Source organism: Labrus mixtus, chromosome 21 (genome assembly GCF_963584025.1).
Source record: "Labrus mixtus chromosome 21, fLabMix1.1, whole genome shotgun sequence".
Taxonomy (NCBI): domain Eukaryota; kingdom Metazoa; phylum Chordata; class Actinopteri; order Labriformes; family Labridae; genus Labrus; species Labrus mixtus.
Genome location: NC_083632.1, coordinates 8,469,637 through 8,497,166, shown reverse-complemented (window position 1 = coordinate 8,497,166; position 27,530 = coordinate 8,469,637). Strand labels below are relative to the sequence as shown.

Here is a 27,530-nt window from a genome sequence, read left to right as displayed (position 1 = left end):
TGGTGGAGCTCCCTAGTTAGTCGTGATCTGTTTATGTTGTCAAGGCTGAAGGAAACACACAATAATAAATGGTGGCGACATGGGGGTGACGACTGTGTCATGTTTGGTATTGGCAAACTAAAGAAGCATGAGGTAATATATATTTAACCATGTTCTGATTTTTTTTTTAGATGCTGAAATGTGGTAGTAGAACAGAACATGCAGGACATTTTCAAACTAGTGTGTTGGCATTTTCATTCATCAGAATTTAAAAATGCTAATACATTCTCCAGCGGAAGCTTGGAGTTACACTATGTCATGCTTCTAGATACTTCTCATACAAGTTTTTTTTTTTTCACTTTCCAGGGGGAGTACTTCATGGTGCAGGATGTGTACAGCAAGGCAGATGTCCTAAATACCACGGGGAGCTATGGGGCGCCCAACTTCCGGCAAGTCAAGGGATCGTACCCGCTGTATGGGATGGGTCAGCCGAGCCTGAACGGCTTCAAACAGGTCCTCCAGAGGCTCCAAGCGCAGGGACACGAGGTTATATATTTCATGTATACGGACACAATTCAGACAAATACGCAAACACAAGTTCCCTCAGATTCTTCCTATGCTAACTTGTTGTTTTCGTGCCCTTAATTCCTCTCTGTCTGATCCTGTGTGTCTCTGCTGCCTGCCCTTCCTTCTATCTGTGTTGTCTGTAAATATTTGAGGAGTCAAGTGCTGAGAGGAGGCTGTGGCTGAATTGTGGAACTGAACAAACAGAAAGTTGTGGTCGTGTGTACCAGTGGAAAAAGAATCTCTTTGCTTACTGCAGCAAGAAAATGTACCCTAATTAAAATGAAATTTGCAAAATTATACTTCAAGCCTCTCTTATACACTTACTTATGGGCTGCATGTTATAAGACGACTGATTGTTTCCAGTTGCTCTTGGAAGATAGTAAAAGGAAACAATTATTTTCCTAAAAAGCTATTATTTAAATTCTCTTTTTTTTTGTGCTTTTGCAACTAGGAGGTTATATTTTTCTGTGTGAGAGAGGAGCCGGTGGTTTTCCTGCACAAGGACGACGACTTTGTGCCGTACACCCCCAGGAGGAAGGAAAACCTGCATGAGAACCTTCACGGCCTGGGAAAGGAGGAGCTGGTGGAGCGCCTGGAGCTCACCGTCAGGAAGGAGGTGATGAATTACTCAGCGTCTGCACAGAACACAGGTTTCAGACACAATGCCGTTGACACTAAGCAAACTCCTGCAACCCTTTTCCCGCTACAGCTCCATGACTTCGCAAAGCTCAGCGACAACTTCTTCTACGTCTACAACGACATCGAGTTCTTCAAAGATGAGCCCCAGAAGATCACCATCACATGTGAGGAGGACATCCACGTGACAGAGGAGGTCTACAAGAGGCCCATGTTCACCATGCCGGCCTACAGGTTGTTTACATTGTTCCTTTATTATCCCTTCAGCTCACACATGCAGTTTACATGCGTCTGCCTGCTGCAGAATAAGCAGGGCAGGTTATAAATAGTGGTGCCTGTTCGTGCGAAACCTTGTTGCCATGCTGTTTTTTTCTTTTTAAGAAAGGGGGATGAGGTGTTTTTTTTTTTTTTAAATTTAAGATTGCAGCATCCTGTTTGCAATCTGATCGGCAGCTGATCACAACACTTGTCCGGCATCGTTTCTGTGTTTGTAACCAAAGAAGAAGCAGAAGTTTTTTTACAGTCTGGAAATGCAGCTGGTGCCTTTTTAAAAAAATAAAACAAAATAAAGAAAATCCCATTATTGTAACTTTTTTTTTAATCATCATTGAACTTTCATGACATTCATAAACCACAACATGAGGAAGCTCAGCTGTCTATTCTAGGTCAGATGTGTGTGTGTGTGTGTGTGCATCATGCTATGACCTATATAAAGGCAGTATTTACACAACACAGGCGACAGATCAACTCGCGGTGACAATCCTCTTCCCACTGCAGGTACTACAGGTTACCACTGCCAACGGAAGGAGCGCCGCTGGAAGAAGATTTTGACGCGTTTGTTCACATACTCAGGGTAAGGTTCACGTAAAAGCACAAATCATGGCAACTCTCCACCTGTTAAATAAACTGTGTTTGGCTGTGGGATCTTGTTTTGAAGTGCAATGAAGTTATAAATGGCTAGACTATTTAGAGAGCTTCTGGATAGTCTCACTCAGGACAGAGCAGCTTTTTTTTTTTAAGAATCCGACTGTAGCCTTTGATTCAGTCCTGATCGTGTAATCAGTCATGAATAAGGATGATAGTAATAGAATAAATGGCTGAAACCTGCAGTCTGTACTCACTTAATATCTGCTCTTTGATCATCCGCTCTGTCTGGTTTCCGTTCTACCCTTCACTCACACAGGATGTACTTCTCCTCTTGTTTTGTCCTTTTTTTTTTGGACTGACTACAACCTGTGTAGTTCACGGACTTTGGAAAATGTCTCTTTCATCCCTCTGAACAGTGTTTGAATCAGTGCATTTGACACCTCAACATTCAATCTTTCCTTTAATTACTAAACTCCATTGGGGGGGGGTCTTTTTAAAAGATTCCAGGGAGGGCAGCCCCTCATATTTTCCAGCACTATTTAACTTCCTGGATGTTCCCTCACTTCCTGTTTCTGTGGATTATAAAAAGGTTACAAAAGAGCAGTTTCCTCATTTCAACTTGTATATTTCCCCAAAAAAACATAAGGGACCAAGAAGACTTGGTTTGGAGATTTGCAGCTAGAGATATTTATGCAAAATTTGACAACATAAAAACATGGTCATCCTTAGTGCAACACTGTAATGCCATGTCACTCTTTATCTTTGTTAGGTGATTTAAAACCAGGCCATCTGTTGTTGTTTCCCTTCTTATTTGTTTTGTCTGTTTTCTAGGAGAGCACCAGCTTGTCTCGGGGACACGATGCATCCCGACGGCTGCCCGCTCTGCTCTTCAGCTGCCAGGTTGGAGTCGGACGCACAAACCTCGCCATGATCCTGGGCACACTGGTTATGAACCGTCTGAGGGGGGATTCACAACCAGAGCTTCAGTAAGAACTCGAATAGATCACGGGACATACAATACATTTCATTCAGGAATGTTTTTTTTTTAAGCTAGATGAGACAGAAGTTGACTGTTTGCTTTTGTTTTGTAGAGCTGAGGAGGCAGCAGCTTCAGAGCCTAAACCACTGTTCCAGGTCATCCAGACTCTGATCAACAAGCTGCCTAACGGGCCGCAGGTCATGGAGGAGGTAAGCAGATGAACCTCTCCTTTCGTAGTTTGTGGATTAAGAAAAAGTCACAGAGATAGCATCTGTAGGTTTTAACAGCAATTTCTTTGAGTGTCTATTGACTTAAAATGTGTTTTGTATATTTTATACATCACTTGGTACTTGTCCATCACTGTGCAGATTCATGTTTTATATCTGACTCCCTCTAGTTAGTTGTTTAATGTATGTGAGAACAATGTAAATCACTGGAAGTAGGGCTTCAGTGTTTTTCTGATTGATTTTTTATAAAGTATTCAATTCACCTTAAAACATTTCAGGAGGGTGCCTTTAACTATATGTCCTCATTAAAATATTATTTATTAAGATGTTCAATCTCTAATAAGGTCAGTTTAGTTTGAATGTCATTCTTATGGACCAAAAAATACTAATTTGTCTGAACTCAAAAATGTTGATAATGTGTTTTTTCTTTTTGACAGGTTGATCAGGCAATCGGACTGTGTTCAGAAATGCACAACATAAAAGAAGCAATATATGAGAACAAGAGTAAACTGGAAGGGATTGGAGAAGATTATAAAATTCAGGTAAGAAATGGTCCTTTTTTTTTACGGGGTCTAAAAAAAAAACTATTTTTGTCTTAAGAGTCAGTAGTAAGTGACGTAGATTACATTTGAGCTCAAGCCGATGCATTTATGTGCTGCTAAAAATCCCAATTATGAGCCAGAAATCAAGGTGATGATGCTTCAGAAGTCCCCAGAATGTGGGCCCTCTCGCTTGTCTGGAAATTAAAAGGATCTTACACGCAGGTTAAGAAGAGGTGTTTCAGTAGAGAAGCAATGAAACACTTTTCAGAGAGTGATGCTAATAAAACATTCCTCTTTCTTAGGGAAGCAGTACCAAAGACTACTTTCTCAACAGAACCATGCAGAGCTTGGAGCGCTATTTCTACTTGATTATATTTAATGCATATCTACACGAACAGGTACTGTAAACACATTTTCGGGAATACATCTAAATACAAACTGCCACAACCCATAAAAGTATATTTAGAGTTTTAACTGTTCTATATTTTTTTTGCAGTATCCTCTTTCCTTCATGTCCAACTTCAGCCAGTGGATGTGCTGCAATGCATGGCTGTACAGGTTACTGGCCTGCATGAATGTATCAGAGCTGTCAGCCCCGGCAGAGCTGGTCACCAGAGGAGCTCGGGTCCTGGTAAGAAAATCAGGCGTTGATATTGGATAGTTCTTGATTAAATCTGTAATGCAAAATCAAACCCTCGATGACTGAGGACACACTTAACTTGGATTTTTCTGAAGCTTTCCTCATCATCTTTTCCTCCCGATATTTCTCATAATATCTTCTCACTAAATCATGTAATCATGTATATCTTCAAACACACTGTACAATATATTTATGAATCATTTATGAGGACTTGTTTCTGCACAGGTTGCTGATGAGCGTTTGGCTCCCGACTTGCTCAGCACAGTGAAGGAGATGAAGGCGGTCAATTTCAGACGAGTGCCTAAAATGCCTGTGTATGGAGTGGCTCAGCCAACATCAGAGGTGCAGCAAATTCACTTATACTGTCATGTTATTCATTCAAAAACAGGAAACACTTCAAATGAAATGAATATTCAACATTGCCTTTAAGGATTGAAAAGGGTATTATGTCTTCTAAGGACTACCACATCTAGTGAGGATGATTTGTTATACAAAGAGCCATTTTTAGGGCAGAAGAAACTATGACTTTATAGTGACTTTACACATCTCCAATTCGTCTCTAAAATGCATCCCTGTAGTTATGAATATTCATGTGAGTACAAATAGACTCGAGAGGAATGAGTCATGATGATTTCAGACACACTTGCACGCCCACCTTAGGATGCTTGAGCCGGACGTACAGCTCCTTTACCGTCTAATCATAAACTTGTGCCGCTGCATGTGCAGGCTACCGGAGCAGTTTTGGCTCATCTGACGGATGAGAAAAGGAAGCACAGCCATGTGTTGTGGGTCAACCTGCAGGAGGAGCTGGTGCTAGAAGCGAACGGGCAGATTTTCACACCAAGGGAGCCTTCATGTCTTGACCAGCCCATTGACGTCCAATCATCTGCTCCACAAATAATTGAGGTAGAGTAAAAACTGTGCTTTCAAGCCACTAGTCAAAGTGACAGTCCCGCAGTAATAGTCATAGTTCAGGTGAAAGTGCTCTTGTGTCTCCTCCTGGGCTGTAGAAACTGGAGACGTCTTTGAAGGAGGAGGTCCTGCGGGCTCAGAAGTGGCTTGAGGTGACGTTGGAGCAGGAGAAACAGATGAAGATGTTCAAAAGCTGCCTGACTGTCCAGGAGATCTTTAACCAGCACAAAAGCTCACACCAAGGCCTCGACTACAAAAGAATCCCTCTGCTGGACTGCAGCGCACCTAGGGAGGAGGTAAGGACGTACAAGGATGCATTAACACACACATACTTGTCCTTCTGTTGCTTGTGAGGAACCTCATTTTTTTTCTCATCATGATGCTCATCCGTCATCTAAATCTTTTCCCAACCTGGACATTCAAACAAAATCTCTTTCAAAGATTGTTGAAAAGTGAGAGCTCGTCCCCACTGTCCATAATGTCCTCTATTCGAGGTTGGTGAAATACTCATTGGTCCTCACAATGATAGATTTGTAAGTACACACATGCAGGCTTAAGATGCAGAATTTCCTATAGGATAGCTTGGTAGATGTTTGTTACAAAGAAAGGAAGCAATGAATGGGCCTCGGGGTCCCTCTAGTGGTGAGGAATGTGATTACTGCACTGATTTCTTCACGACACAATAACAAGTCAAATGTAATTAGGTTGTACTTTTTTCACTAACTAATCTGTTGTCTTTTATCACTTTCTTCAGATTTTGTAGAATGCCATAATGTGAAGTTTAATTCATAGAATTGTGTATTTAATTAGTTAAAAGGTAGATTTATTTAGTAAATACTTTACGGTTATTTATAATATATGCAAGACATCAACTTTTTTTTACTAATCTACTATAGGTAGATATTGTCATACATGTCATTGTTTTCCTTGTGATACATGTTATATGAAGAAATACTGTAAATGGATTCTAGATGCGTGCTTTTGTACATGAACTCTGTGTGTCTGTTTTTTCTTCAAAGGATTTTGATAAGCTGTTGGAGGCCATGAAGAGCTCCTTGGCTGAGGACTCTCACTCTGCCTTCGTTTTTAACTGCTCTAACGGCAAAGGCAGGACCACAACCGGCATGGTTATCGCTGTTCTGACTCTCTGGCACTTCAATGTAAGATGTCTCCATGAGCCTTCTGCATCTTGATCATTAAGCATTTCAATAACATCAACATGAAACTACTGACATGTTTTCATCATCCCAAATATATACAATTTGTCCTTTCCACCTGCAGGGATTCCCGGAGTTTGCTGATGACGAGATTGTGAGTGTTCCCGATGCCAAGTACACAAAAGGGGAATTTGAGGTATGTACACTTGGTCTATATTTCCCAGTTTGATAACATATTAGAACTTTTTAGTCTCTCCTTTTTATCAATAATTCTAATTCTGTGGTTCATAATCATCAATCAATCATACAAATTTTATTAAGATAATGTCGTAGACAACTTGATTGTTGTTTTTAATTTCAGGTTTCAACCCTAGAAGTGTTGCAGATGCAATTTAATTTTCAGTTTCATGTGTTCTTTCAGTGTCATCATTAGTTTTTATTGCAGAATTTAGCAACCATTTTCATATTAGTCCTTACACAGAGACCTGATATTGAAAATGGTTTAATTGCCAATTGGAAAGGCCTGACTTCTTATTTTATCTTCTGAAGAAAACCTATAATTTTCATTTAAAAATTTCAAAAATATCAATATATCACACTATAATCAAACTACAGAAACGATGGGAACCTTTAATGCTAAGAAGTTGGTTGCTAATGAGCTCACCCCAGCTACGTTTCCATTGAGCCGTAATATTCTGAATTTTATCAGTTTAAAACTAAACCAGAATAAATGCCATTTGAAAAATAAATAAATAAATAAATCAGAAAAAGCAAACCCAAACAGATTCTGCTGAAGGGGGTGGGTTGTTAAATCCTCTGTATAAACTGATAAAAGAAAAAGCATGTGAACACCTGATTACTCTTTCTGTACAAGTGCTTTGATTGGACGCATTCCCGCTGACGCACAATGTTTGAAACTATTGTTTGATTAAAAGGCATCAGTTTGTTAGGGCTGAATGGTAGCCCCTCGAGAAAGATTAATGTATTGTTTATTCATCACTTTAGCGCATTTAATCTAGCTCTTCATAATAAATACATACAAAATACCAGTCTGTAATAGATCACCTGCTGTGTAAACAATCATATTCAAGTCTGGATGAAAAAATATGCATGTTACTACAGCTACTGTACCAGGATTTTTTTTTTCTTTAAACAAACTCACTTAATAAATCCTATCAACACATTTAAATTATCTCTAATTAAGCTACTAATTACTTGGTACGTCATTCTGGAAAAGCAACACATTAAGCAGTTGTGATGAATATTGTTAAAGGTTAAACAAATAGATGCTATTATACAAACAACTTGAATTCTCTCTTTGTCAGTGTTGTATATTAACTCTGGTGATCTCAAATTGCTGACCTTTATTGCTGTTTTGTTGGGATTTTTTTGTAAGGCAGTTCAGAATAAAAAGAGAACAGACAGTAACTTTTCAAAGCCCTTTTCATTGATGTGGCTTGAATTTGTGGAGGCTTTAACTAGTTATTTTTGTATTTCTTCTTAGGGTAGCAACAAACAGCGATGCATGAGTTATATGTTTGTTGTATATGCTGCTCCCTGTTCTTGGAATCGGTTGCAAGATACTCTAAATCTTCGGGAGCTGGTTTCCTTGGGTGTTTTTAAAGGTCTTCTTAATGGATCAGGAGGCGGGCATATCTGACTGTAGATGTTTTGACAAACTCGTATTGCCCTTTTTGATCGCCTAGTTGTAGATGATTTATGACTCATTTTGATTAATGTTTCATATATTTTGTGATTCCTTTTATTTATGTTAATTGTTGTTTAGTGTTTTATGTCTGAAACTCAGTTGATTCTGCTGCTGCCTGGCCAGGACGCTCTTGTAAAAGAGATTCTTGAGCTCAATGAGACTTTTACTGGTTAAATAAAGGTAAAAAAAAAAACGTTTTGAATCGTTTGCAGAGCAGCCTTTTCTAAAGTTCCTTTTTTAAAATCAATCTCCCTGCCAGACAAAAATACATGGTATACAGCTTTATTAGAAAAGCGGTTCTATGTTGCTGGTCTTTTTTTAGCGCTCCAAACTCTAAGTCTGCACCTGTGATTGAAAGTTCTTGTCTAAGCAAAACCAGAAGCCAGAGGCGTTTTCCTCTGAATCAAGAAAAACTCCCGGCAGCTCTATTCAGAGTTGTGAAAATGAGGTGGTGGTTGGAACCTGCTGGCCCTGTCCTAAATACTGTAAACATGGACACACAGAGAGAGGCCACATTCTGCAGGCACACAATACCGCATGCCAATCACAGCAGAGAGTCTACCACAGTTTCTGGGATACACAGAGCGGTCACCACGGAAACCTTGTCTGCTTCGAATTCAGCCTCTCAAGGATGTTTTATGTTGACATCCACATTGCTTTATCTGCCAAAGAGGTGCTACAATGACTGTGAGGTCCAAAACACTGTGGTACTGGTGTTATGTAGAAAACTAGGTTATCCTGTTATCCATGCACAGGTGGATTAAGCTTCTTTAAGAAAATTATAACAGCAGGTGGCAAATTCTCTAAAGAGGCTTTTATCAACAATTTTTCTACCATAAAACACTCTTCTTCTTCGGCTCCTATCAGCTTTTTGAATCCAACAGCTTGTTGTTCAGCCTTCAGCCCACATCTTAACATATTTGGTACGTTCTGATCTCTCTCGTTACATTGCTGTCAGCGGAAGCAAGCAGTTGTTTAAGATAAAAAAAAGCAGGGTAGATATACATTGCTTCATCTCTTTTCTTGTTGAAAGGCATTTTTTAGAATAAAGATTTAAGAGGACGTCTCAAAACTAGCCTTTGATAACATAAAATCAATATGAACACATTTTCTAATGTAACAAATCCAGTGGGTCAAATGTGCTCATCCTCAAAGTTCCTTACTAAAGGACTTATTTTTGTCACCAGTGCAACTGCCACTTGCTGGCCATTAGAAAGACTGCAGGTTGAGGACACTTTCACATTAAGTTAATATACAAAGAGGCTATGTCCACTTCTTAAATACGGGGGGGGGGGGGCTTTAAAATGTGTAATATTGTTAATCTGTTAGTGCTAAAACATTTGTTTTCCTCGAGTACCTTGTGTCTACTGCCCCCAGGTGGCCAAAAAAAACCCCAATCATGACTAAGCTAATAACTTGAGCTAACATTTTCTTTAATCTTTCCAGTGCTTTAAGAAATGATTTGTTTTTTTCTCCATTGCTGAAGTAGGCACTATAAGTAATTTTTTTTAATTCATTTTGGTTTATGGTGCAAACGGTCAATACATTACTGGAGCTTCAGTTTAAGACAGAAAACTGCCTCTTTTTTTTTGCAGTTTGTCAACTTGATAAGAAATTCAAAGCATTTTCCGTTTTATCCCACTATTTCTAAATATTGTTTGTGTGAGCAAACCATTTAAGAAGAGGATTACAGGGATCAGTCTGTGTATTGAAAAATACAATTTATATTGGATAAATAGAACAAAAAAAGAGAGGTTTAATGCAACATAGCACACATTGTGTTTTGTCTTCCCAGAGCACTTTCAGGCTGCTTGCTGATAATGCTGCTGTTATAGGGTTTATTTCTGTCGCCTGTTGTCGTCCTCACTGATCTCTATCCATTTGATTTTCTTCCCTCTGCCTCCTGCTACCTATTAGTATTTTCATTATTACCGGAGTAAACAAGCTGCACACGTTGCACCAACAAAGCTTGGTGCTACACAATGTTGATGGAAATCTAAGCTAGGTCAACACGGTTATGAGCATGCTGAGACACAAAAGCACCAATAATTAAAGTAGGTCATGCCTGACAGACTGTTCTATAGTTTTCTTTTACAAAGATCACATGATTGCCAGTGTGTGTCAGGTAGTAAGAGTATTTCAGATGAGGGTATTGTAGAGATCTCCACAAGTCAGTAGAGTTACAAACCAAACTTGAAACACACTTGTTAGCGTTCAGGGAAGCTCAGACATTCCTCACAGGTTGCTGCAGACATGATTGTGTAAAGGAAAAACAAATATATAACCATAAAATCCAAACTTGAGGAAAAGCAGTGTGTAGTCCTGAAATGTAACTCTTGACTGACCACGATATGACGGGGTTATATTGATGTTTCAACCTTTAGTTACCATGACGACCAATATAGACAAATAATATTTAAAGAAACAGTACACAGAGAGGCGATCGTTGCAATTAGGGCTGGGAATCTTTGGGTGTCGATTCTTGGGGTCACGATTTGATTCAGAATTGATTTCCGATTCAATACGATTCTGGATTCATGGATCCATGGATTCAAAGACTATTTATGAATTAGTACATATTTCGGGATCTACTCCAGTCATCTGTGAGACTGGCTGAATTTGTTGTTAATCTATTTGGCATTCTACTGAGTTTAAGAGCTAGCCTTAGCAGTTAACAGGGAGTGACTGATTAGTTGTGAATAGATTTAAAATCTTAAAAGAGAAGAATCTCGATTTTTTACATACATCCATTTTTTTCCCCACCTCTAAATACAATATGTTATTCCAATTTGACTAAAGTATATATTTTGTAAAGGCACAATGACACCACACACTCATTTCATACATGAAAGGCAATTCATATTGCTTTAAAGAAGGCATGAAACAACAACTACACAAATAAAATGCACTGAAACAAACAAATTCCAGGCAAGAAAAGTTACAGGTTACAGGTGTTAAAAAGGTATTCGTGAAAAAAGTTTAACAGATGGGATTTGAAAGCTGTTTTGTCCTTCAAGATACTAATTGACAACCCAGTCTAAACACAGGAGAGATCAGGTGACTTCAAGGAGCCCGGACAGCTGCTAGATAGACCTTTTAGTTATGATTGTTTTGTCAACAAAAGTCAAGAATTAACTTTGAAACTCAACCTCAAAGCTGACATCATTAAGACACTTCAAAGAGGTTAGAAAAGGTGAACTTTTGAGATTTAAAACACCAAGACATCTGGTCGGATTGCATCTGCTGGGTAATAATTTATAGTACAATAAAAGGCTTCAAAACCGCAGTGAAAAAGCCCGTGTTTGAAGGTTATTTTCAGCCACCTCAAAATTAATTAAAAGGATGAAAACAGGAGGAAATGCAGTACCCTTTTTCTTCTGCGTTGTAGTTATACATAATGTGAATTTGCCCTCAAAAAAACAAAAATGCCAAAGAAACAGGACAAATAGAGAAAATGTATTTTGTATTTTTTACACAGCAAAAAAAAAAAGTTCCAGCAAACAATGGCAAAGCTCCAACTTTCCTCTGCAGATGCAGAATATGTGTGTGTCACTAATTTAAATACAATAAGGCCATGTTAGGTCGGGAGGCAGACATGCTAGAGTTCTCAGTGTTTGTTTAACAGTCTTGTCACAACTGTTTGGCTGGAGACATGCTGTATAATCAGAGTCTATTTCTGTTGTGTAGGTCGTCATGCAGATAGTGCGGCTGCTCCCCGACGGCCACAGGATGAAGAGAGAGGTGGATATGGCCCTGGACTCCGTCAGCGAGACCATGACCCCCATGCACTACCATGTGAGGGAGATCATCATCAGCACGTACAGACAGGTAAGGCGTAGCTCCCAGTAGTGCTCATTACCCGGTCCCTTAGACACAGGACATCAAATAATAGAAACAGGTACAAAGTTCAGATATAGTAGTTCATATATACACAAACCCCCCCCAAGATAAGTCAATTGTATGTATCTTTGTGAAGACCTGTTTGATTTTTGACTCTGTGAGTGTAACGCTTGAGGACATCGTAGGCCTTTTTAAATATTGAAACACGTTTCATTATAATTAAGGTCATAATAAGCTTTAAGGGTTAGGGATGATCTCATGCAAAAAAAAGTTTTAAAAACAGAAACAAAGAATTTCTAAGCCTTCCCCCTAGCTGCATGAACTGTCAAGTAAATCCTCAAATGTGCTGCTCCAAAGAGGTTAGCGAGGGTTAAGATGCAGTTCCACATGAGCCCCATAGATGGCGTCAAGGACATATTAAGATGTCTTGGATCCCAGAGAGATGAATGAGAGAGTTTCAGAGCATGGAACATGATTGTGGTGCTCTTTAACTTATTTGTAATACTCCATTGGGTGTAAATGGGAAAATAATTGATTACATTTGGATTTTTATGCATGACCTGTTGATATTTCATTAAGCATGCCTGCTGTGTGGAATAATTTCTAGTTATATTGTGGCTGTCGCTCACGGGGATATTAATGGTATATCATCTTAGTAACAGCAGCTTTGTTTTCTACTTGCATGAAACGTGCTTGAATGCCAAGTCCATTCATGAGCTGAATTTATTAAGTAACCCTTTTTTCTATTTTTTGTTAACCACAAAGCAGAAATGTAGGAAAGTAAAAACACATGAGTTAGAGAATTTGATCTTTACATTGTGAAACTAAACATTAAAAGAAGCTTGGACTTCAGCTCAAAGAGGTTTCCGTGATATTTTGGATGTTTTGTGTTGTGAACAGGGCATAAATAGAACAGTCTTGGCTTAGATTTGGGTTTCAAAGCTCCTATCTAGACAAGGTCTCTCCTGATGCTGCGGCCTCTGCAGGACCACGGCTCTGTTTTAGCCATTTGTAATGCAGACTGTAATCATTGTGCCTCTGTGCACCGTCAGCCGTTCTCAGCGTGCTGGAGGCACCCGGTCCTGTCTCCGCTCTATCAATGGGCCTCATTGTCCTGTGAACCTTGTCTTTCGCCTATATTCTCTCTCTCTCCTCACCCCCCCCCCCCCTCTCTCTTTCTCTGTCTGTCACTTCTGATGCCAGGCTCCAGGAAAAGGCTCTCTACCAGCTTTCCTTTAAATTAATTAGCTAATTCATAAAATAATTAAAAAAGTGTTGTTTATATTTATATATTCTACCCGTACTTGTATTAGTGGTATTGTGGGGTTGTAAGGCCTAACAGTAATAGTATTCACATTGGAGTTCTGGGACTTCTTACACTAGGTCAGATTTCCTTATTTAGTTAATGTTGTGATGGTGAGTGTGAGGAAGCTGTGGGAATCAAAATACATATTTCTGTTGCTATTATGTAATCAACTAATTGATTTATGGATTGGTTGAAAGAGTTGGTTGCTTTAATACACAACGCAGCGTACGAATGCTTCAGGTAAAACCAAAGAAAGTCAGAGGAATGGTGTGCTCTCAATGTGTTTGTACAAAATTACAGATGCACCAACTCTCTTTTTGTAATGGAACGTTAAAAAGGCAATTTAAACTTTAAGGATTGCTAAATGTGCAAATGTTGCTATGAAGAAGTCCCACAGGGAGAGAAGTGCGACGGTTCAGTCAAGCCAACAAGCTTTAAGTAAACTTCTAATGGTGTTTTCTCTCGTGCATGAAACTCCTTTTTGTCATCCAGAAATTATTTTGGATGCACACGGCATATGTAATAGCCAAGGGCCGAATTTTTCAGTCCAACTTCACCCGGAATTTTACCTGCCAGCCTGTGGTAAAATTTCTGCATGAAGTAAAGGTGAACCAATGTGTAAACGTAGCTAGAATTTTTAAAGGAAACGCCGCCATGAGCGAGTGGATGGGACTTGGATGTAGAAGTCACACGGCAAGAAACCTGTGCGATCTTTGCTCACGTTACGGAGCTGCATAATACGCTCTTCTGCCGGGCAGTAAGTTATTTTCCATTGGTTTGTTGGTTCTGTGTAAATATCCAATTAAATGTAAGATTAGCTCTGTCTCAATTCGGCGGTAGCGTCCTTCGAAGGACCACTCAGAACTTAATGAAATGAGACGGGGTGGTCAACGGAGGATTCCCTGTTGGCATCACCAGCAGTCTGAAGAGCTTATGTTGCCTAGCAACCTCAACAGCTGAACTGAATAGAATGAACTGATGGAATTTAAAAAACATTTGGGCTTTTTGTGCCTTTTAATGGAGCGATAGGACAGTGGATAGAGCTGGAAATCAGGGAGCGAGAGTAGGGAATGACATGCCACAGGTGGGATTCGAACCTAGGCCGCACGCTTTGAGGACTATAACCTCCATACATGGGTCGCGCGCACTAACCACAGTGCCACCAGCGCCCCTGCTCATCAGACTTTTAATCCTTACTGGAATTTTTTCTTGGTCTCATTTAATTATGAATAATAGAAACGACAGCTAAAACTACACAAAATTTAAACAAATTCTAATAAATAAATAAATGAATTATAATTTAACCCTGCTATGTCAGACCTCCGGTTGGCACCATGTTCCCCTTTCAGCCTCTTTCTTCCTGCCTCAACCAACAGGCCAGGTGATAAACAGTGCCAGATGTTAGAAATCGGCAAGCAGCGGCAGAGGAGAGAGGGGGGAAGAAGAGGGGGGGAAGAAGAGGGGAAAAAAAATCTCCCCACTCCCTTTCTCTCTCTCTCTCTCTCTCTCTCTCTCTCTCTCTCTCTCTCTTTTGGTAGCCCTCCCCCACTTAAAGCACCCTCCTCCCATTTAACAGTGGTTGGAAAATGTGTCTTTGATAGAGAAAAATATATTTACACTGGGACCCGAGCCCTCCACCAGCTCCCAGAGGGGCCTGGGAAAGGGGAGGGTGGTTTGAGGGGCAAGGATGGGTTCTTCTTGAAGGTGCCTGTAAATCTGCACTGCCAACCAGGCGTGAGCTAGCGTTGTCCTCTATCATCAGGGCCGTCTTAATGGAGAGGTTATTTTCTCCTCTCCTCCTCAGGAATCAGTTTCTGGGGCCTTTCTCTCCACTGGTTACCAATTTGAGGGCGATAATTGCCTCGGGATCTGTGTACACTGTTGTTTCCGTGAATTGAGTTTATTCATAGGTGTGTTGGATTTATTTTACCACAAGAATAGAATACATCGAGTATTTGGAATAATTTTTGAGGAGAGCATTAAGTTTGATAATAGAAAATATATAATGGCTTAGATCTTTAGAAAAATTCTATACACAGAAAATGTTCGGGAGAGCTTTAACTTAAAAGAGAGCAAGTTGCAGAATAAAGACAATTTAATACACCATTCTCAGAAACCAAACTTCTTATCATTTTAAATGTGTGAGCAACATCACCTATGCAGGTAAAATTCATAGAAATAGACCGAATGAGCTGTAAATCATGATTTATGTGTGTGTGTGTGTGTGTGTGTGTGTGTGTCCAAAGAAAGGCCCTCATGGTCTGGACGGGGCAGTGGAAAAATATATTTGGAAAGAGGAGAATGCAAGCGAGCAGGTTTTCTTGAGGAAAGGTCGGCGATGTCTTACGAGAAGAAGAAGCTGGGGAAGAACTGGGTTGACGGCGGAGGACGGGGCCGCCACAGCTCTGACAGCCAGATGAATGTTGCAAAAAAAAAGACAGGTGGGGTGTTAACAGAAAATAGTAGATTTGTTAGGTGAAGTAGTATCAAGGCAGTCATGATGTTCAGACCACATGTCTCACTGTACAGCCCTGCAATCCCAGCTACCTTTACTAGCTTTTAATGGCCCGAGGGTTTTTGTGTTAAAAGTTTTCTTCTCAATTAGGACGACCACTTGACATAAGTGGCCAACAAGACGGAGTAGGTGACGGCCAAGGGAAATATTGGCAGGAAAATGAGCCCACCTGAACCAGAGACAGGTTCTTCTTCTTCTCCCTGCCTGTAGTGCACGTTGCCTCCAAGCTCCTGAAAAGAGGCTTTTATTTAGAGTCCAGCACAGAGCGGTGGAGGTGGGGGGGGGGGGGGGGGGGGGGGGGGGGGGGGGGACCCAGAGGTTGTTGTTTTTATTCATAATTTCCAGCGTCTCACATGCCAATGCCAATAGCTGTGTTTGCTGCCGACGTTTACGAAATGATTTATTTTGACTGAATCGCAACTGAGCAGGTGCATGCAGCTGAGTGGTTTGGACATGGACAACATCAAATCTCTGTGCCCCTGTTACTGCGCAAAGTATCGGGTTATGATGCAGTTATTCGTCTATATGTGTTGCAGTACATGTAATGGTAAATAAAGCATCTCTGGGGACTTTCCAGAGGGGTTTAGTGAGCTGGGGAGGGGCTGCAGCTGCTTCAACTCAGTTTCTATTCAGCAGCCCACTATTTTTAGAGAGTTTCCACTGCTGTAGAGGACTTAAATGAATATAATGCATCCAGGGAGTGTGTAATGTGTCTTCTTACTGTATGTTCAACATGACAGTCAACAGAAAGCTGCTGAATTCACCCCATTGTTGCTAAAATCATTGTTTTTCCGTCATTTATGGTTTCTGTTCTTATCTGAACCCTGAACAGTAGTTTGTGGTTCCTGTAGCCGGCTGTTTGATGAGTTTAATGACAGATTTCTTTATATGTCCTTGTAATTCCAATGTTCGCACAGTTTTGTTGTTGCAGCGAGTGCTTTGAGTGAGCAGCGCATTTTCACGCGGAAAGGGAAAATCAAGGTAAATCACCTGCTGCACTGCCCTGCTGTAAACATGGCTTACTTGGTGAACAATTCAAACCCCCATACAATTATGATACTTATAAGGCTACTTAGAATTCAAACTTTTGCTGCCACAATGCTCTGTTCGAAGTGAAAGCGCCGTGTAGGCAATTTGCTCTTTTGTTCCCCTGTCGTTCACATAGCGCTGATTGTTAACATGTTGTTAACGATGCTCTTCAATCAGAACTGTGCACAAGCTGTTCTGACTCTGCATTTGGCTGAATTCTTACATCAGTTAGTCATCAAATGTACCCCTTACTCATGTAATGTTGGTGAACTAAACCCTGTTGGAAACCCATCAGAACCACAAAATACCCTGTAATTTAAATAGAAACTTCTCAAAAACCAAACATTTTAGAACTCTCATTAAAAAGTAGGACTTATTTCAAGGCTTTTGTGTGCGACTGCATCCGCTTTAGCAAGAAGCAGGACAGCAACCTGATGATTGACTATAGTTGATAGCATAATTAACATGTTTATTTTAATTTATTTTTCACTAATAATAGAGGCAGCAGGCTTATTTTGTTGTAATTGTTTAATTACTGTTGCCTTCAAACAAACAAAAACACCAGTATCCTGTTGGGTTTCTTGTGTTCACCCCCAGTTTTTATAAATCATTATTTTAAATCCATAATTGTTCTTGTCCACCAATCCCTGAAGAAAAGTATCTGAGAGCAGCCAGGTTTTAATGAGCCAGCTCTGTTTTTTTGTCGACCCAGATTACGAAAGCAATTAGCTGGAAGTCACTGTCGGCTGTGAATGGCTGCAGGGAGCCCTTTGATTCAGTTATTTTAAAAAGTATTTCCCAGTGTTTACAGGCATTAGCTAATTAGTAAATGCCAGAGACATATCAAGATTAGCCTCTTAATTGCATGACTTACTTAATTAAAATGAACCACATGCATTGTAACCCAGTTGAGTACACTCAGGTTCTTTGCAGCCATGGCTTTAGGTTTATTCTAACTCAGTGCTCATGATGACTGATGCTAGCACATGTTAGCACACTTACGATATTTTGGACAACAGACATTACTGATTCAGTGCTTTACTTTCATTTCCTGTGCTGCTCATCTTCCTATTTTAATGTCAATCTTTTATTGACTTGAACATCAAATCAAACTTTGTATGAAGAAGACCAATAATCAAGGCTTTCTCACATTAAGGAAAAGATGCTCTTTCTTTTAAATTGTAATTTTAAATTCCAGTTCTTGAACCATTTCTTTGCCTTAGAAGTCATTAAGAAGTACTGCTATATGATACTCTCACACACAAACCTAAATGACAAAAAAAACAACTATAAAAGTCAAGTTTTATACTTGAAGAATTGAATGGAGTTTGCAATTATAAAGATGTTTTCACACACACAAAGCTCCTGAAAAGTGTGAACACAAACTGCCATACATTTCATCCAGACTTTTATCTGGCGGCCTCCTGGAACATTTGTGCTTGATGTCGGGGGTGAGCTGATGTGTGCATGCTGCTGGTAAAAGTCAGAAAACTTCACCATGGGTGACTAGTAGTGGAGATCAATTTTTATACTTCATCTGGTGCGATCCATATTAAAAACTGTCATTACAGGGTCGGACTCTCTGCCCCGATCTGGGAATAACTTGTACCTTTTACAATGGCAGTGTCCTTTTTATATCATGTCCTGCCTCCTGAAAGACGCCCGCCCCGCCCCCTCCCCAAACCCCCCAACCCTCCCCTTCCTGCCCAATAGCAAAGACGTCACAAAAATGTCAGCTGTTTGCACTTGTGATGCTGCAGTCCCAGCAAAAAGTCCTCTTTTGTCGCGATAGGGTTGTTTTATTTATTTCACATTCTCCCTTTGACTCATATTACATGTTCTATATGCTAGAAACAGCATATATTTCCCTCCTGCTCTTTCCCCTCATACTCTGAATACAGAAATGCCCTGGCCTGCACCTTTGGCCTGACCTTCCTAATGTCCCCCACCCCCCCCCCCCCCCTTCTTAACCACTGGCCCCAGGACAGAGCTTACCAAGTACTGCCACAGACGGGCTGCACATTTCCTGCCCCCACATACTAGACGTGTCATTGCCCGAAGGCCCACAGACCGAGAATAACTATTCCCAAAACCAAGCATGAGTGTTTAAACATGCCCCCAGTAACTGTGGTCGTGGTATCTGACAGATCCTGCTAAGCACCAAATCATTTCACAAGGAAAAGGTCCACCTTTCTTGTCTGAGCTTTCACACTAGCTTTAGCTCCCGGCAGTGTACAAATACCTACCGGAATACAACCCCAATAGAGACGTCACTTAAATGCCAACCATGTGGGATATGCAGGAGTCGTGCCTGGGCTGAGTTGCCCCAGGAATTGCACTTCAACAACGCCCCAGTTGGGAAGCCATCTTTCATACGTGAGGACAGTTTGAGCAACACATGAATCCTGTGTTAACAACGCCATAATTACTCCCAAACAGCTCTCACAGTCAGCGGGACATTCAGACCATACTCGTCCAGTGTATTGTTCTTTTCTTGTTTCTCGCAGAGGGATATCACAAAGTGTCTTCTCTCTGCATTCTTTTCTTTTTTAAAGTCATGATCTTGATTATATAGATTTGATTTGTACGGGCGTTTAAAAGCTGCGAACAACTCTCTGCATGAGTAAACGGTGTGCACGAAAAAGGTTCATAGCCTAAATATATTCCAAACTTACAGGAACTGAAACAGCTGCTAAAACCCATATGTGTTGCTGTTTCTTGGACTCATGTCTTGAATGGCATAGTCAAAGATCACACTCTTGATAGAAAACAGAATACAGATAAAGTAGCTCCTTAAGGATTTGACATTTACAATACAACTTGAGGTCTCAAGTTGTCTACATTTTTCAGCAGCATTTGGTTTCATTTCTTTACAGCCAAAAAGCATCTGAGATTTGTTTAATGAATTCAACACATTGGGTGTATCGTTGTCATTGATGACTCTCACTCTCTGGTTGAAAGAACAGTCTTGCCAATAACAACATTGTAGTCATGATTACAAAATGGTCATCTCATGTGCCATAATGGCTTGAGAAAGACTGTCACAAACATGCTCCGTTTATGAGCACATAGCCATGCTATAAAAACTCACTTTAAAGGACTAACACAACCCTTACACGTGCAATGTTTTTGATTGACACGACAAATTGGAATTCAACAGCTTCTGTCAGTGCAGGCTTTTTGTTGAGCTTCAAATGTCACAGAGGACAGATATATCACTACTGATAGGAGGTGCAAATATTCCCTTTTCCCAAGTGTACATAGACAAAATGCCAGCCAGAATAATAATTAAAGCTAATATAAGTCAACGTTAATGTCAAATTCTTATTTTATATAAACAGTAGATCACATGACCATTTATGATCCACAGAGAATTAACACCCAATGGAGCCCAATGGAAATCAAAGGAACATTTCAGGTCATTGTTTCCTTTTTTTTTATCGGCTGCTGTTCCCCATATAAGCTGTAATGGGTGAAAAAGGAAAACATCAGTGATGTGCACAAATTACATTTTTGGCTGCCAGCAAGTGACCCAAAAGATTACCTATTGCAAGTTGAAATGAATTTAAACTGCTGGTTTAAGCTAGGTTCAGCAACTATTGAAAGAACTTGCAAAGTAAGCTAGGATAACTGACCCAAAACACATTGTGGCACTGCCTCAGGACAAGGCAACGTAAGCATTTGGGAGAGGAATGCAGGGCATCCCTTACATCATTAACTGTGTCCAACGACCATAAATGGATGGTAAATAGACTTTATATATTAGGCCCGCCCCCCTAATATAATGACTGCGAAAGAAGTCATTCAAGGATACCTCTCCGATAGAACAGGACAGCTGTCATTAAAAGTAACGCATGAACACCAAGATTCCTTAAAGTGTTTGTGTCGGCGTCCGTCTGCCCGCACCCCCCACCCCCCCAAAGCTGTAAACCTAGGGGAAACACTGAACAGCCATGGATTAATATATGATTTTTTTCATTTAGAGCATTTGATTCATTGTTAGCTGTTGCTTAAGAATTTAGCCCTAGGGGGCAACTGACAATTTTTCAGGGTTAATTCGATGCCTGTTTTGATGTCATGTTGATAAAGTGATGGAATATACGACCAGGGGAACGTATATTCTGTTCTATTTTGAAATTGCCCAGACTTTCTGTGCATATCCTTTGTCTTTCTTTCTGTCTGGGTCGATCTCTGCTGTCCAACTTGCAGGGAGCTCCGTCAACAATAGACTCAGAGCAGAGCATAGTGGCGCTGCTGGCGTGCTCCAGAGATGGAGGCTTGCTGTGGAAACAGGAGCATTGACTAGAGTGGTAGGCAACAGCGGCTTAGTGCGCGGCGGTGACGGAATGTGGTGCGCACGGACTATATGGAAATTTGCAGTAACTAACAACATGTTCTTTTAATCTCTGTGGCTACCTAAATCGAAGAAAGAAAGCCATCAATACATTTGCTTTCTATTAACATCCACCTTCACTTCAAAGTAGAATTTGTGACCCAGAGAACAGTAAGATTAGAAGAACTCCAGTGGGTTTTGAAATGTTGAATGTTGGATTGGTTTGCACTCGAGGACATGTCATTTTAATGCTCTCGTGTCGGGGTTTGCATACACAAAATATTTTTATAGCTCAGTAAATGATTGACTCTCAGTGGGAGTCTCCAGTGCTCTGTTGCCAGGCATGTGAACGTACAGACTGTACCATAATGCGTGTGGTTAATGTGGGCAGATATTCCAGTCTCTGTGTAGGCTAAGTTGATGAGCCCTGTCTCCTCGTGCGGCTTTTCTAATCTCTGCTCACCAGACACGTGATGAGTTTCTGCTAGTCTTTTGTGTGAGGAAATTGAGTTTTTCTAGTCAAATGCCTCAACTATTGATGATACAGTGAATTCCTAATTTTCTTGGTTAGTTTGAAGGCTTATTTTTAGTTTAGACACTTCAGTTCTGAACAAAGCTCTTTAATATTCAGTTTTATTTTAATATAAAAGTTAAATCCATGTTCTGATAGAGATTAGAATTTACAATATTTTGCCTCTGACGTAATAAAAAGCCCATGGCTGGATGTGCAGACTGGTTGATGGCAGATCGACTGTATACAGACTGGTTGATGTGTATACAGTATGTGGATCGACACAGATTGCCCCTAAAATCCACCTCAACCTCGCCTTCATGGTTTAATCAGCGTAGTGGGGCTAAGCGACTGGAAAAAGACAGACGTAGGATTGGAATCTGTGGAAACCATTAACATAAAGGCATCTCCTCTAGCCTTCCTCTCACTTTCTGCTACACAACTCCAAAGGCCCCTCTGTAAAAAACGAAGTCCAGCCACCATCTTGATCTATAAAGATCAATTCTGCAGCTTGAAGCCAGATGACATATAAGTTAGATTTCTCTGCTACCGGCCAACCTGGCAGGCGGCACACTAGGTGAACCACCCAGTGGTCAGCTTTTCCAAAAAAATTGCATCACATGTGAAAAAGACAAAACATATGTAGACTGAGAAGAGAGAGAAACTGAGAAAATATGAAGGAAACAGAATGTTAACATGATTCTTTTACACAGTTCCTCATGTTCCTTTATTTGAGAGACGGACACAAAAAGATGCCAAACGTTTTAATGACACAGTGCCAGTAATGATGATATATTACTTATATTATATAGATATTAGATTATATATTAAATGGCTCCATGCATAGATTAACCATGGCAACAAACAGGTATTTTAGTAGAAGCTTAAAGAATTTGAAAGAAAAGTAACAATAAGTGCATTCTGTTGTTAAGAATAATAATAATAATGTTCAATAAGTTCGACAGTAATCTAAGCAAACTGAGATTTATTGATGCATGTCAGTAATTTCAAATATGGCTATAACAGCTTCTTTAGCTTGAGGAATCCTCTTGTGGATTCAGCACACTGTTGGAGAAAGGGAAAATATTCATCGGGATGTTCTCGCCCAGTGGTAAATAATACAATATAGTACAGCATCCTGCTAATTACACAGATACTGATTCAGGAAATTAATCATTTACATGCAAAATATGGATTTTGGAAATCATCTAATTGATTTAAAAATAATTTTCTTCCACTTAAACATAGTTGGAATCTGCAGTTAGAGCTGTGGCTAAGCTATGGTCAACTCTGTAGCATTGTTAAAATGTACCAAACTAGCTTCTTCTACTCACAAACTGAAACTGAACATTTACACTGATGCCAAAGTGACACAAGGTGAACAGGCCTACACGAACCAGCGCATCACCTGATTGACTTTGTCTGCATTGTCACAGTCAGAGTCTATTTCGGTAATAAGAAATATTGCTCTTATTGGTAATCGGATCCTTTGGACAAAAGGACAAATGGTACATGAGAAAGCTGCTGCATCCGGTATGATCTGTGACAACTCCAGAGGCCAACTCTATGATCAAGCAGCTGAGAGAAATGCTACTTTTCATGTTTATTAAAGCTTTGTTTGCATTATATACTTTTCTGGAACTTACTGTGACATTGTTCAGTTGAGCATAACGAGCACAGTTTGATCTATCCTGGAATAGAAATTGTACAGATCATTAACCCTTCTGATTCATGAACGTATGCAGTCGTCGTCTAAATGGCAAGATAGAATAATGCACCCAGGTGTGGATGAGTCACCTGAGAAATCCATTTGTTGCGTGTGCGTGTGTGTGTGAGAGACAGTGTGGAACTAGTTTCAACACAACTTTTAATCTAGCATTCTTTTGATTGTATATCCACTGTGGCATTCATGTTATACATTATTCAAATATGACTGGACTGAAGTGAACGTCGGCTTGAATACTTGACTTTGACTTTTCTGTACATTGCGTCTTGAAGGCATGTGTAGGTAGCCTGTCCACTCTAGACAGGTCGGGGTTTGGTTTAGGATTTGGGTGGGAGGTGTTCTTGCAAAATCGGATGAATGGCTGCTTGTGTTAACCTGGGTGGGAAGGGCCAATATGGATTGGCCTTTTTACCTCAGCAACCCCATCAGCTGGTAATTGGCACCATATGTCAAGCGGTTGAACTTCTCCGTAATGTGCACGTCTCAGTTCAGCCCACAGAAAAGCTTGAGCATTATCATTTGTTTGCTACCGATCAAGGGTTAAACTCAGGTGCTGCCTCCTGCATCGATGTGTTACTTCTCTACATAGATGCCATTTTTACATTTAACTTTATTAACTGACAGCTAGTATGGATTCAGAATAATTACATTAGAATCAATGGCACTCGTTCATTTAATAGAAGAAACCAAGATTTAAAGAATACATTTGACTCCATTCATGTCAACATTTTTCTTAAGTAATCATTGTGATGTATGGTTGTCAGAGGATTTGTTCTTAAATGGTTGAGTAGTTGTTTTTTTGGAAACAGGCATGAATTTGTTAGGATATGTGCATCTATGTTAACATGAATGGATATTTATTGCATTGATCCTCAGGGGTCAATATACCCCCAATTCTTCTACTGGGCGTAAATGATATATGCAGGATGGTGTAAATAATAAAACTTACAAACACACAAATAGGATTTCACAAGGTTATGGTAGTCTGTTTTTTTTAACAAGAAATAAAAGAGCCAGCTTAGAGAAGTCTCAGCCTTGTGGACAGACAACAAAGTTGTGTGATCTCTTCATTTGTCTTCTCTTTCCCCTGACTGAACAACCAAACACAAAGCTCTGTTTCCATAAAACATGCTCAGCTGGCTAAATGGCTGCCAGTAAGAGAAGATTGGTAATGCTCTCAGACACCACACAGAAACTTGTGGCAAAGTACCATCCCAGCAGTCCACATAGACATAGACTGTGTAAACATGGACATAGTCTCAGTGACATCACCCATTGGTTGGGATAATGGGCTTTCAAATGGGATTTTTTTGAATGGATGTGTATGTGGCTTCTTGGGCTTTTGCAGCCATCCCCAATAGGACACTTGATAACCTGCAGGGTTTTTACACTTTATCACTGGCTTTATTTTAACAACAGAGGTTTCTGCTTGGTTCCATGGCTGTAAAAAAAAAATGGGCTTTTGCTACATGATGTAACAGATTATTTGGCATTCATGCAGGTATAAAAGATTAATGACATCTCAGAAACACAAAAGGTGCTTTTCAAATCGTATACTCAAATTATACACTAAAAGGCTGATATTTTTCTCGCCGTTCATGCTGTAAAAGGTTAAAAGATTAGAGGTTGTAAAATGTTAATGCTGTCAATGCTTTTAGTACAAATGGAAAAGAGAGCTTTGGTTCTGTAAGACATTAACAGAAATATAAATTTCCCACCTAACACCCTGTTAAGCAAAACGTGTGTTCTTAATGCAGTTTTTTATCATATACTTACTGCCCAATGACATCACCATTTTTACATCAGGGTCTTATATTTGCTCAACACTTGGGACCCTTTCATGTGAAACACCATGACTTGAGGTTATCCTGTTTACACAAGATAGAGGCAAGTGCGTCTCATAGGTGGGAAGTGTTTATCTTTAATATACCTTCAAATGCAGGCTGCAGGCAAAGACGCCTATCCGGGGATTATTTTGAACTCCTGTTTCAACCTTGGTCTTTGAATTTAAAGGCTCAAACTGCAAAGAGCTTGCCTAGGGCTAATTCACACACAAACAGACATCCAGTGCAATTATTTTGATGAACAAAGTGAATTGTCTTGTATTTGATTGCTTCAGTGGCTTGTAGTTTAGTAGCAACAACAACAACAGTTTTTAAAACCTCCTATTCTCTATCTTGTTGGGCGTAGGAGGAGATGATTGATTATGAAGCTAAAACCGGAAGACCTTTAGCTTAGCTTAGCATGAAGATTGGTCCCTGGGGGAAACAGCTGGGCTCCATCTAAAAGGAACACATTATAACTTCAAGTACCTTGAAAGATGATAAATCTTCAAAGGGGTTAAAATGCAATTGTCAAAGCTTATTAGCAAATTGTTACAAAAATAATGTTAAAATGATGAATTGGCGTACAATAAAGTAGCAGCAGAGGAGAACACTTAGCATGCATCAAGCTATTGGTAAAATAAAACGTCACACACTTTTAAAGATAACAAACCAACAATTTTCTTCTCATTCATCAAATAAATGATCAGAAAGTTTACAAAAATTAGTTGGATTTAGCTTAGCATAGCAAAAAGACTAGCATCAGGTGGAATCAGGGCTCTTTTCATGAGAAAAGTGAACTCCAGGTTGTTTGAATAATGACTTTCTAAGATGTTTCTTGGCATATGACATCAATTTAAAGAAATCGGGTTACCAATCAACCAGTTGAGGCTCCAGTCAGTTGTTGATCTGCGCCAAGAACCCAGCACATAGTTTTTAGATTCAGGATTTGTATAAGATACAACATGCTTCTTTATGAGCTCATTGAATTTATGTATTTTTTTGTTGTTGTTATTTTTCAAACTGATCCAGGCTGCCTGTTTTCCCTCTATTTTTAGTCTAGGCTAAGCTAAATGTATTATAATAACTGCCCACAAAGGCTCCGGCTTCATATTAAACTGGAAGAAATGAAAGTAAAATCAATATTCTCACATCATTTTCCAGAACATCTCAGTATTCCTTTTATGCCTGCTTTGAAGATGCGAGCATCACTTTCAAAAACACGCCACATAAAAGTTCTGCTCTCTGGTGCCTGTGCTATGGAGAAGTCGGTACATTTTCTTCCTCACAGGTGTTTTTGCAGTGATAACATACCGGTACTGTCCTCCACCCTCAGTTTTTATTGTCTACTTCTCTGCCTTTCACATCAACCTCGCTCACAGCGCTGCTCAGCACAAACAGAATTCCTGCACTCTCTTGATATTGGTATGTGGTCTATGTTTGGCCTCCCTTTTACTGTTGGAATTAAGGCTTTCACCTTTCAGAGCTGATGAGGCCACTGTACCTTTCTTTAAGCCTCTCTTTTTGTCATAGCAGTTTTCACCTCAGAACATAAAAATACCTTTTTCTTTTCTTCTCACAATGCAGAGAAGTAGATATGTGTCGGCACTGAACAGGATTTTTAAGCCCTTAAAAATGTTATTGAAGATAATCCAAAGCTTTCAAGGCAGTCCCTTCTAAATGGAATGGAAATACTCTACTCTGTTCCTTTACCACATCTTTCCCTAACATCGTTTTGTGAAGGAATTTCTGCACGAGAGGCCGCTCAACCACACATATGGCTCAGTCTTACGCAGGCAGACAGATGGCAGCCGCAGCATTAGGATTCTGCAGATTGCAGAGGTGTGAATTATGTAATCTTTGCGAACCGACTTGAGCGTTTGTGTGTTCTAAGCCGAGTTTTTGGCCACTGCGTGTGCATTAACAGCTGCCAGGCTTTGGCACTGTGGATTTTCAGGCTAAGAGTTGAAATGCTGAAAAGCCCCCTTGGGTAGCAGGGCGCTCAGGGTGATCAGGTTCACCTGCTCTGCCACTGTGGTAAATGTTAACTGGGAAAGATCAGAAAAGTGACATGTGTGCATGCTGTTTTTCTTCCACTGTGAGCTGGGGAGAGTTGCTGGACAAAAGACAGCACATCCTTTGTTGGCAGAGGTGTAGTTTTCTCCTCCGCTTGGAAAACTGGGATCCAACTAAGGCTGTTTGGGAATGGACAGGAAACCCCACTCATCCCCCC

The 27,530-nt window shown here is 40.1% G+C and overlaps 1 protein-coding gene across 5 annotated transcripts in view; it reads left to right on the top strand.

The window, feature by feature from the left end:
* The window catches only part of pald1a (phosphatase domain containing paladin 1a), a 56,566-nt gene that overhangs the window by 13,476 nt on the left and 15,560 nt on the right, over nt 1-27,530 (top strand). For all 5 annotated transcript variants that reach the window (XM_061027712.1, XM_061027713.1, XM_061027715.1 and 2 more), the window contains 15 exons: nt 346-525; nt 998-1,162; nt 1,256-1,416; nt 1,960-2,035; nt 2,881-3,035; nt 3,141-3,237; nt 3,693-3,797; nt 4,100-4,195; nt 4,294-4,428; nt 4,663-4,779; nt 5,164-5,343; nt 5,448-5,645; nt 6,369-6,509; nt 6,631-6,702; nt 11,902-12,042. In XM_061027712.1, coding sequence (XP_060883695.1) covers nt 346-525; nt 998-1,162; nt 1,256-1,416; nt 1,960-2,035; nt 2,881-3,035; nt 3,141-3,237; nt 3,693-3,797; nt 4,100-4,195; nt 4,294-4,428; nt 4,663-4,779; nt 5,164-5,343; nt 5,448-5,645; nt 6,369-6,509; nt 6,631-6,702; nt 11,902-12,042 — 2,019 coding nt within the window. The remainder of the gene's footprint in view (nt 1-345; nt 526-997; nt 1,163-1,255; nt 1,417-1,959; nt 2,036-2,880; nt 3,036-3,140; nt 3,238-3,692; nt 3,798-4,099; nt 4,196-4,293; nt 4,429-4,662; nt 4,780-5,163; nt 5,344-5,447; nt 5,646-6,368; nt 6,510-6,630; nt 6,703-11,901; nt 12,043-27,530) is intronic.